The sequence below is a fragment of the Rhipicephalus microplus genome, chromosome X, assembly GCF_043290135.1.
Source record: "Rhipicephalus microplus isolate Deutch F79 chromosome X, USDA_Rmic, whole genome shotgun sequence".
Taxonomy (NCBI): Eukaryota; Metazoa; Arthropoda; class Arachnida; order Ixodida; family Ixodidae; genus Rhipicephalus; species Rhipicephalus microplus.
The window spans coordinates 163,890,225-163,901,888 of record NC_134710.1 but is presented as its reverse complement, the minus strand read 5'-3'; the positions used below and the strand labels follow the sequence as shown (position 1 = coordinate 163,901,888).

Sequence of the window (11,664 nt, the reverse complement as noted above, 5' to 3'; positions counted from 1 at the left end):
AAGTAAGATCTTGTTGAAGTTAGCAATTTATCTATTGCTTGCTTGCTTTATTTTTGTACGCATGGAAACAAATAGTTTTCAGACATCGCGTAATACGTCCGGTAAAAAACTGATGAATCTCCCAAAGTACCCGCATGTACTTATACGTACCTGCTTCCACTTATGAAAACCACGAACACCCGCCGTGATGGCTTAGTGGCTGAGGTGCTTCGCTGCTAAGCTCCAGGACGCGGGTTTGAATCCCCGTCATGGCGGCTGCAATTCGAAGGGGTCAAGGTAGAAAAGTATGCTCGGCGGCTGTGCACCAAGGTAGAAAAGTGGGCTCGGCGGCTGTGCACCAACGCAGACCGCTAATCCTTTCACTCTTGTCATGCAGGTGTTTCAGTGCGCATTCCTGCGCATACTGCTTTCCGTTTTCCTGCCAGCTTCCTTGACCACACCGTTGCAGTATCAACATCGTTCCAGCGAAAGTGGCACGCTTACCTGTCACGCCCTCTTGGTCTTCGACACAAGCTTATCAACCGCAACGTACTTGGAACCACTGGATTTCACCTCACGCAACAGATCTGGATCCCTTCCGGCGCCACCGGTCAGCTACATGGTCCTCGACAAAACCTGGTCGACGCTATCAGCATCGGCATCGATGCCTGTGTCGACTACAAAAGAGCGGCCTTTGCCGGCGGCGCTGTGTGGGCTCGGCGGCTGTGCACCAACGCAGACCGCTAATCCTTTCACTCTTGTCATGCAGGTGTTTCAGTGCGCATTCCTGCGCATACTGCTTTCCGTTTTCCTGCCAGCTTCCTTGACCACACCGTTGCAGTATCAACATCGTTCCAGCGAAAGTGGCACGCTTACCTGTCACGCCCTCTTGGTCTTCGACACAAGCTTATCAACCGCAACGTACTTGGAACCACTGGATTTCACCTCACGCAACAGATCTGGATCCCTTCCGGCGCCACCGGTCAGCTACATGGTCCTCGACAAAACCTGGTCGACGCTATCAGCATCGGCATCGATGCCTGTGTCGACTACAAAAGAGCGGCCTTTGCCGGCGGCGCTGTGTGGGCTCGGCGGCTGTGCACCAACGCAGACCGCTAATCCTTTCACTCTTGTCATGCAGGTTAGTAAAACTTACAGTCTTCTCGCTAAGAAGTCTAGTAATTACCTGCTGTTTCAGCTGCCGAGCCCACACTGCTGCGTTCTTGTTGCACTTGAGTGTTCTCGTGTTATTCGTGCCTTGTTGATGATGTCGGGCGATATTGAAAGCAATCCGGGTCCTGCTTCTAATGCTGTACTAACTGAACTGCAGAAATTGTCTGCCGGTCAGACGGAATTAATCAGTCAGGTACAGGACCTTAAGTCCCATTTGCTATCAACAGATAAATCTATAGCAGATCTCAGTAGACGCATGACTGATCTGGAGGGGCACTGCCAAAATATTATTTCCTTACGTACTGATGTGGAAGCGCTCAGAAGAGACACCGCTCGCGCGAGTGACCTTCTGCGCAAGCTTGAAGCACGCGTGGATGAAGCCGAGAATCATTCTCGGCGCAATAACCTCATATTTTATGGCCTTCCTGAATCAACTGGATCGGAAGCACTTGTCCAAGTTGAACAACTTGTCATCAAGCACTGCCGTGATCGTCTAGGTATTTCCATCGATCCGAAGGAAATTGAGCGCGCGCATCGTCTGGGTCGCCGCAAGGGTACTAACCACCATCGCCCCATAATAGTTAAATTCGCATTCCATAAAACAAAAGGAGAGATTCTTTCTAATGGACGGAAATTTAAAGGAACCACTTTTAGTGTTGGTGAAGATTTTTCACGTCGTGTGCAAAACGTCCGTCGGCAATTGATTGCCTTTGCTAAAACCAAGTCGCTGCCTTTTTCCATCACGTACAAGACACTGCTAATGGGTCACAAGCGCTACGTCTACGATGAGCAATCGCAAACTGTAAGGGAAGCGTCGTAGCAATTTCCTCGGCGCAAATCTGCCGGGCACACCCCCACACCTCAATCTGGCCTGTCACTTTCGGTAGTCTTTGCTAACGCGCGCAGTTTTTTTCCGAAACGCATAACTTTTTCTGAGCTTGCTTTGTCATCAAGCAGTAACGTATTGGTGATAACCGAGACTTGGCTGACAAATGATATAACCGATGCAGAAGTGCTAGATCACCTACCTGGATTTCAACTTTATCGTAAGGACCGTACAGGCGCACGTGGAGGCGGGGTTCTGATGGCTGTGCACCAACAGTTATCGTGCTCGGTGGCCAGGACCAACTCTCCTGAACTTGAAATTCTTTGGGTCGTTTGCCGTGCTCGCCCTCATACTGTCCTTGTAGGCGTTTGTTATAGACCCCCGAACAGTGACCCAGATTTCGCATATAAGCTCAACAACAACCTGAGTGACCTTGGGAAACAGTATCCGCAAGCAGAGATACTGCTTTTCGGCGATTTTAATTTCCCTCAAATAGATTGGAGTAGTAGCGTCCCGTCAGCTGTGGGCAGTGAGCCCGCAAAGGACTTCATAGATTTCTGCCTGAATTGCAATCTAACCCAACTTGTATCCCAACCAACGCGCGTTACAGAGAGCAATTCCAGCATCTTAGATCTAATACTAACTAGTCATCAAGAGAGCTTATCATCAATTACATATCTGCGTGCCGTCAGTGACCACAAGGTAATCCATGCGGCCTTTGCGTTTCGACCTGTAAAACGCGATCTTGTCACCAAAACAATCCGTCTTTACGACAAGGGCAATTATAGTGCCATCAATAATGAATTGATATCTTTTCTTCCTGATTTCGAGAGAATAAGCCATACACGCTCTGTGGATGAGAATTGGATTATATTTAGAGATAAGTTAGCCACTCTTGTCGAGAAATTTATCCCAAAAATAACGTTTACCGCAAACCGAAACAAGCCATGGTTTTCACGTACACTTCACAAACTAAGAAACAAGAAAAAACGCCTCTTCCGATCAGCCAAACAGTCTAAACTTCTGTCCTTATGGGAAAAATATTACGCCGCGGAAGATGATTATCTTAGAACCATTCGAAACGCCAAGCACGTGTTCTTTCATGAAGAGCTGCCCAAAATGCTTGCAACCAGCCCTCGCAAATTCTGGGAGGTGATAAACCCTCAGGAGATGCGCACCACTAGTCTTTCAAATGCGCATGGCGATATAGTCGACAACAATGAATGCGCGAACCTTTTTAACGAGGCCTTTTTCTCTGTTTTTACGAATGAGAGTTCAGTTCCCGATTTTTCTTCACCTGCGCGCAGCACCGAGTCTATGCCCCCGATTGCATTTTCTACGGACGGCATCATTTCGATTATAGAAAAGATTAAGCTTTCTTCTTCTGCAGGTGTGGATGACATTAATTCAAAACTTCTCATAAATGTTAAACATGTGTGTGCCGCATACCTTACATTGTTATTTTCGCAGTCATTATCATCAAGCATTCTGCCAGCAGACTGGAAAGTAGGCAAGGTCGTTCCAGTCTACAAATCAGGTAACAGAGATTCTCCACTAAATTACCGTCCCATATCCTTAACAAGTATCCCCTGCAAAATCATGGAACATGTCATCTACTCCCATATCATCAACTTCTTGGACTCAATGCACTTTTTTCATCCTTCTCAACACGGGTTCCGAAGGGGTTATTCTTGTGAAACGCAGCTGGCCATTTTCATTCACGACTTACATTCTAACCTTGACTGCAACATTCAGACCGATGCTCTTTTCCTGGATTTCGCCAAAGCATTTGACACTGTCCCTCACAAACGCCTAATTCTTAAATTATCTCTGTTAAATCTAGATCCTAATGTACTTGCATGGATAACATCTTTCCTGACTAATCGTTCCCAATTTGTGTTTGTTAATAATCACTCATCTAACCGACTACCTGTAACCTCAGGTGTCCCGCAAGGGTCTGTCTTAGGGCCTCTACTCTTTTTAATTTACATTAACGACCTACCATTGCATGTATCATGTAACTTTCGTATGTTTGCCGATGACTGCGTAATCTACCGATCAGTAACCAACATTCATGACCAAACACTAATTCAGCATGATCTTAACAACATACAAACATGGTGTGATCGTTGGTTAATGAACTTAAATCCTAATAAATGTAAGCTCGTTTCTTTTTCTCGCCACCGTAACCCTTTTGAGTTTACCTATTCCATCACTAATGTTCCCATACAATCAGTTCAATCATTCAAATACCTCGGCATCACCTTGGCTCATGACCTGTCTTGGCGTCATCACACTACTAACATCATCTCGTCTGCTAATAAATCACTCGGGTTTCTCAGACGACACTTACGCCATACTCCGCCTCACGTCAAGACGCTTGCATACAAATCATTTATCAGGTCCAAACTCGAGTATGCATCTTCCATCTGGAGCCCTCATCAATCATACATCATAAGTGAACTCGAATCACTTCAAAATCGGGCTACCAGGTTCATTCATTCTGCATATTCATACGATATCAGCATCTCATCTCTAAAGGCGGAATCAGGTCTAGAAACCCTTGCTTCACGCCGACGGTGTGCCACCCTCTCTCTTTTTCATATGTTTTATTTCAGTTCACTGAATCATCCACCGTACATCACGCCCCCTCCGCACATATCCCATCGCACTGGTCATCCGTTACAAGTCGCATTACCACGTACCCGGACCACTGTATTCCAAGCCTCCTTTTTCGTAAGAGCAGCAAAAGACTGGAATGGCCTTCCTCACGCCACCTGTGCCATCACTAACCCATCTATGTTTGCAGAAGCCATTAAAAACACCGTTGTATAGTTCTCTTTTTTTTTTTTTTTGTTATGCACCACCCCTTATGTAATACCCCTACAGGGGGTCTTTAAGGAAATAAAAGTGAAGTGAAGTGAAGTATCCACGTGCACCAGTTTACATGTGCTATAAAGAATCCCAAACCACCAAGTTATTCTCGAGTTTTTATATAATCAAATTCTTCTATTGATACAATGTATTTATTGACGCCCAAAAACCCCTTATTTCTTTTAACCACGAACTAAAGGGCTTACGAAAAGCGACTTCAGCAACATATGTGACACACATTGCACAGAAATACAGCTAACGTAAACAATGAAGCAAAATGAATAAAATGCGCGCCGTTTTCTGCTTTATCTTACGTAAGGTCAAACCCCATACTTTTCCAGCTGCACGTATCACATAATGTGCGAAGTCGTCAATACATGAGAGTGATTGAGTGGCAAACGAATATTACCTTCATTGCACTTTGTATCAGGTTATGCAATGCGAAAAGAAGCGAAAGAACCAGTGATTCAAAGTACGCGCGTGGGAGATGAGCGCGCGCGCCCGCGTCATGGCTATTTGACCACGCGAGCTCATTGCACCATTTTGCTGGTAACTCTGAAAACACAATAGGTCGGTCCCCCCCCCCACCCCCAAGACCGAAATGACCGGCCCCAGCGGTAAGTGGTAGCATAGTCCTTCGAGCTGTGGTGGTAGATATAAATAGATCGCCGTTTGAGCGCTGAAGGAGCTGCTCTTCGATGGGACAGTGGTTAACGCCTCGCGCTCACATCTCAAAGCTCCCAATTTCGATTCCGCGCACCAGAGTCTTTTTTTTTTCTTTCATATAAATAGATACGTGTACATGTATGGTGAGTGACGGGGACGCCCACGCCGTGGTCGACGCCTACGCCGGCGGCAAAATCTAGCCGAGAGCGCCCCTATAATTGCTATGGCAATAAAAGTATGCAGGTATAACGTGGCAATGGAAAGCACAAGACCGCGTTGATTGGCGGATCATGGGAGAGGCCTTTGGCCAGCAGTGTGGCGTAATCAGGATGATGATGACGATAATAGGACGACAGTTCTGAAAACTGTATGAGCTCCAAGTGTCGCATGTTGCTTCCATTTCGTTTATCTATCGGCAGTTTAAGACAGCGACGTCTTCTCGCAATAGGTAAAATTGCCAACAAATCGAGTGTCACTCTCTTGAAGATCCAGAAATAGGAACTGCATGAGCCAAACAGAGAGCGTCCGTAACAGCGTCTGTTGTAGCCACTGTGCTGCACAGGAACGTTTAATCGAATCAGGCAATTGATTATTCAAATATGTAATTAATTAAGTACGCGAGTGAAGAACAAAGCGAGAAAGTTGTGTGAGTGCTCTTGTGGAGCAACTGGCCATGACATAGGCTGGGGTTTTACATGGACCCTTTAGAAAAGGAGGTGAACTGGGGAGAAAAATTTGCTTGAAACCATTGAACATTCAAGTCACGTAATGCAGCTTTAACTGCACGGAAGGAAGCGTCAAAAAGGTCTACTCCCACGTCACATAAGACGCGTGCCCAGCGGAATTAAGATGAAGTGTTTGAACGCTTGCCTTCTCATTAAAAAAAAAAGAGGCTCTCGAGTGCGGGCCCAAATGTCAGTGCTGTTTCAAGTTTACTTAATCTGCTATCGACGTGCTTATTCATGTGAATTAAGTTATATCGAAAGTTTCCTATTTTCTTTCTTATATTGCTTCGTCTCGCATGCATCGATGCCTCCTCTTCCACAAAGTTCCTCAAGTTGGCCTTATTCGCCACATTCCGTATGCAAAGTTATGCAAAAGAATGTTTTATTGAGTTGATGCGCTGGTTTCTACAGAAAATTATGAGAGTGAATATAGGCCACGACTTAGTGTTGTTTAAGACGCTCAGTTTTTCTACAGGATATGTGGGAAATATTATTAGTATATTATTTTCTTCGAGCGCTATTCCACCTTTAATTGTTCTCTTATAATTATTTTTAGTAGGGCTTCACAAACTCAGGTCTGCTCACTAAATGGGGCCTATAGAGGATTTACGACTTCCCCATGGCTTACCGCATCGCTATTAAGAGCACTGACATGACCTTTTGAACATTTTATATACTTATACTTTTGTGCGTAAAATGAAGGTTTCAAACGACGAAACACTTGAAAAAGTAAGTACCGACAAGCCCCAGGGCTCCCTAAAAATTACTGCAATAGCTCCTCGTGACGCAGGAGTCATAGTCACGTGGCTTCAAAACACCGCGTCGTAACGGCGCCCGCACTTCAATTCACTCTGTCGTTTCTTATTTATTTACTTATTTTATACCCTCGGGGTAGGCTCGTAGCCAGTAATTTTTTTCGGGAGATGGGGTATGGGGTGCTTTTTGAAGGCCTTGAAAAACACCTATCTTTATCATTTCTTCTCGATAAAATATCCCCCTCCATCCAAATTCCGGGAGAGAGGCGTTCATCAAGAAAACAGCAAACGCTAGATAATGTGCTGCCATCTGTAAGGCACTGTGAGATTCCTTATGCCCCTTTCAACAAACCACCCCACTTGCATCAGTTTAGCTTTTCATTTTCACGACACCATTTGAGAATTGAACTACTGCCGTTGCTATTTCACCGACCATAAGGCGATGCTTGTTGCGGTTGGCCAGAAGAGGTCTCCAGAAGAATAAGTCGAACGATTGCCAGATAACTAACACAAGACGGACGACTGCATGTGACCGTTTACGAATACAAGTGTGTGTGTGTGTGTGTGTGTGTGTGTGTGTGTGTGTGTGTGTGTGTGTGTGTGTGTGTGCGTGTGCGTGCGTGTGCGTGCGTGTGCGTGTGTGTGTGTGTGTGTGTGTGTGTGTGTGTGTGTGTGTGTGTGTGTGTGTGTGTGTGTGTGTGTGTGTGTGTGTGTGTGTGTGTGTGTGTGTGTGTGTGTGACAAAACATGTTAATAAATATGCACTTAGCGGTTGAAGGGCGCACTACTGGATTTCGCTATCGTCAAGGGAGTCACATGTCCATAGAGCCAATTGGGACGAAAATTGTACGCAATGATAGCACCGTCGGGATTCCGGCGGCAGTTGTACAACAATTGCAAAATTACTATTTTACTATTTTAGTGACAACTGAAAAAGTTTTTATTAATTCCTGCACTCAAATAGCTTTTTCAAACAAATATTACCTAACAATCTTGTGTGTATAATTTATAGCTGCGCATAAAACGAAATAGGTTTCAGAGCACTAGGGCGTTTCGATATGGCGACTTGCCGTTCGCATAGCAGACGACACCGGCGTCGTCTGCTTCTATGTCATGGCTGTCCCCCCTCGTTGGAGCAACTCCCTGTCTCAATTTCTCTCGTTTTCATATAGTACAATGCAGTAAACTACTTACTAGAAGCTCACAAGTATCTTGCATCGCTGAACACACAAACTTACGGCAATAAATTGTTTTATTGCAAGCCAATAGATGCTTACATGAAATAAAGGCTACATAAGTAACGTTTTGGGATAGGCAAAAGTCGGATGTATGCACTAAGGGACAAAGAAGGCAAAATAACTACCAATATGGATAGGATAGTTAAAATAGCGGAGGAGTTTTACAGAGATCTGTACAGTAGCCGAGACAACCACGACCTTAATACTATAAGAACTAGCAGTAACCCAGATTACACCCCACCAGTAATGATAGAAGAAGTCAGAAAAGCTTTGGAGGGCATGCAAAGGGGCAAAGCTGCTGGTGAGGATCAGGTAACATCAGATTTGCTGAAAGATGGAGGACAGATTGTGTTAGAAAAACTAGCCACCCTGTTTACGAGGTGTCTCCTGACGAGAAGAGTACCAGAGTCTTGGAAGAACGCTAACATCATCTTAATACATAGGAAAGGAGATGACAAGGACTTGAAGAATTACAGGCCGATCAGCTTGCTCTCTGTAGTATACAAGCTATTTACAAAGGTAATTGCTAACAGAGTAAAGAAAACATTAGAATTCAATCAACCAAAGGAACAAGCAGGATTTCGAACAGGCTACTCAACAATTGACCACATTCATACTATCAATCAGGTAATAGAGAAATGCTCAGAGTATAACCAACCACTATACATAGCCTTCATAGATTACGAGAAGGCGTTTGATTCAGTAGAAATATCAGCCGTCATGCAAACACTGCAGAATCAGGGCGTAGATGAAGTATATATAAACATTCTGGAAGAAATCTACAGGGGATCAACTGCTACCATAGTGCTTCATAAAGAAAGCAACAGAATACCAATCAAGAAGGGTGTAAGGCAGGGGGACACAATTTCCCCAATGCTATTTACCGCGTGTTTACAGGATGTTTTCAGAAGCCTAGAATGGGAACAGTTAGGGATAAGAGTTAATGGAGAATACCTTAGTAACCTGCGCTTCGCCGATGACATTGCATTGCTGAGTAACTCGGGGGACGAATTGCAACTCATGATTACGGAGTTAGACAAGGAGAGCAGAAAGGTGGGTCTTAAAAGTAATCTGCAGAAAACGAAAGTAATGTACAACAACCTCGGCAAGGAGCAGCGCTTCGAGATAGGTAATAGTGCACTTGAAGTTGTAAAAGACTATGTCTACTTAGGGCAGGTAATAACCGCAGAGCCGAACCACGAGATTGAAGTAAGTAGAAGAATAAGAATGGGGTGGAGCACATTCGGCAAGCACTCTCAAATTATGACAGGTAGATTGCCACTATCCCTCAAGAGGAAGGTATATAACAGATGTATCTTGCCGGTACTTAGCTACGGAGCAGAAACCTGGAGACTTACAAAGAGGGTTCAGCTTAAATTGAGGACGACGCAGCGAGCAATGGAAAGAAAAATGGTAGGTGTAACCTTAAGAGACAAGAAGAGAGCAGAGTGGATTAGGGAACAAACGGGGGTTAAGGATATCATAGCTGAAATCAAGATGAAGAAATGGACATGGGCAGGGCATGTAGCGCGTAGACAGGATAACCGCTGGTCATTAAGGGTAACTGACTGGATTCCCAGAGAAGGGAAGCGGGTTAGGGGGAGACAGAAGGTTAGGTGGGCAGATGAGATTAAGAAGTTTGCGGGTATAAATTGGCAGCAGCAAGCACAGGACCGGGTTAACTGGCGGAACATGGGAGAGGCCTTTGTCCTGCAGTGGACGTAGTCAGGTTCATGATGATGATGATGATGAAGTAACGTTTTAGCATGTACACTAGTGAACAATATGCATGCATCAGCGTTCACGTGCAAACAAGGTACGTACTGCGCATAGCCCTAACGCAGATGCCCGGAGCATGCACAGAAGCTGTCCAGCGCTGGCTGATATATCCATCGCACTCCACGAAACATTTGCTGCAGTAAGTAAAGGTATACCGCTAAGGTCCCTGCACATCTGTAGCTGAAGATGTAGTAACACCTCATTGGCACTATTAGGCAAACTTTCTGTAAATAATATCAACGTATCCGTGTGTCTCTCAGGAGCAGTGCGGCCCGACAGTTTGTTTTCGGGTTCGTGCTGCCAGCTACAGTGGGTGACTTTCCAATCTAATGCGCGTTCGCACTACTAATGCTAACAAATGCTTAAAATTAAATCAGAAGCAGTTTTTAAGCGCATCATTCTTAAGTCTTGCAAATAATATTGCCGAAAAAAAAGGGCTTAGGTGGCATATTGTTTGCCGTCGCTGGCGGTGTGCTGTCGTCGTTTTGATAGTGGCGACGCCTCACGGCGCGGTCGCGAAGCTCACAACATGCCACGGGCCTGCTATCGTGTTCAACTCTTAAAGGCGAAGCTTAAGGGTCCCCCAGTTTTTTAACACTTTTTGGGTACATCTAGCTGCGGCAAGCACATTTGCGGGACCCCCACTAGCCAGCAATCCTTGTGCAGTAGGCAGGCATTCACTATGTCTATGCTATCTGTCGTCTTTCTTCGAAGATGCATGCTACCCGCTGCCACCTCGCAAAGAATTTTGTGCAATGTTTCTATGCTGTGGCTGACGACGATGAATAATTATGCCAGAAGCATTTGTAATTCGCACAATCCACCACAGCAGGCATTCCGCACCTTAACGTTCATAAAATGCTTATCAGACCCCGTCTTGACAGCGTCTCCAGAATATAAGCACCTATTCTTTCCCTGGAAAAGTGAGTTATCGCGGTCTAGAATAATGGAAGTGGCCATAACCAAACTTCGCTGCCGGGTTACCTCCCTCAACTTTTACCTGCATAGAGAATGTCAAGCGTTTTCTCCTCTGTGTATCTTCTGTAAAGAGGAGGAAACAATCAGTCATTACTTTCTATCTTGTCGCCGCTATACGTCACTGAGAAGAAAATTCATAGCACCACCTGTTGGAAACTTGGGTCTAGAAAAATCCGAACCAGTTTTTCTATCATTTGGCGCCTCTACTCTAGGCTACAGTCACAGGGATGTGTAATACGCAGTAGAGGAATTTATCATTCAGACTAAGAGATGATAGAGCTAAATTTTTCATTCTTTTCAACGTTTAAATATTATTATTCAGTAATTATTTCTTTTGAAACCTATCCCTAGCGCATACGAGTTGTATTGCGAAGAAACAAAAGAAAAAAACTCACCTAACACTCGGTGAATCCCCTGCATTAGGGAAGAGCCATGAGATGAGGAGGAGGAGGAGAAGGAGCAGGAGGAGGAGCAGGAGGAGGAGGAGGTATACGCCACAGTTATTAAGTGAACAAGATCAAGCTTTTGTGAGGATTGGAGCATTCGACGACCCACCCTTGCATTGTGTGACAACTGGTCTTTTTTTTTTCGTTGTTCTAAAACGTTTTATTACTCATATTTACGGGATGTATTTCTCGCCGACATGAAGCCTGCCCAAGGTCAGTTTGCAAA

General features: G+C 45.0%; 1 protein-coding gene across 1 annotated transcript; it reads left to right on the top strand.

Moving 5' to 3' along the window:
- Positions 1–328: 328 nt before the first annotated feature.
- On the top strand, positions 329–4,906 carry LOC119177115 (uncharacterized). Its single transcript, XM_075878118.1, has one exon. The coding sequence runs from the start codon at positions 371–373 to the stop codon at positions 1,970–1,972; it is 1,602 nt and encodes a 533-aa protein (XP_075734233.1). The 5' UTR covers positions 329–370; the 3' UTR covers positions 1,973–4,906.
- Positions 4,907–11,664: the final 6,758 nt, after the last annotated feature.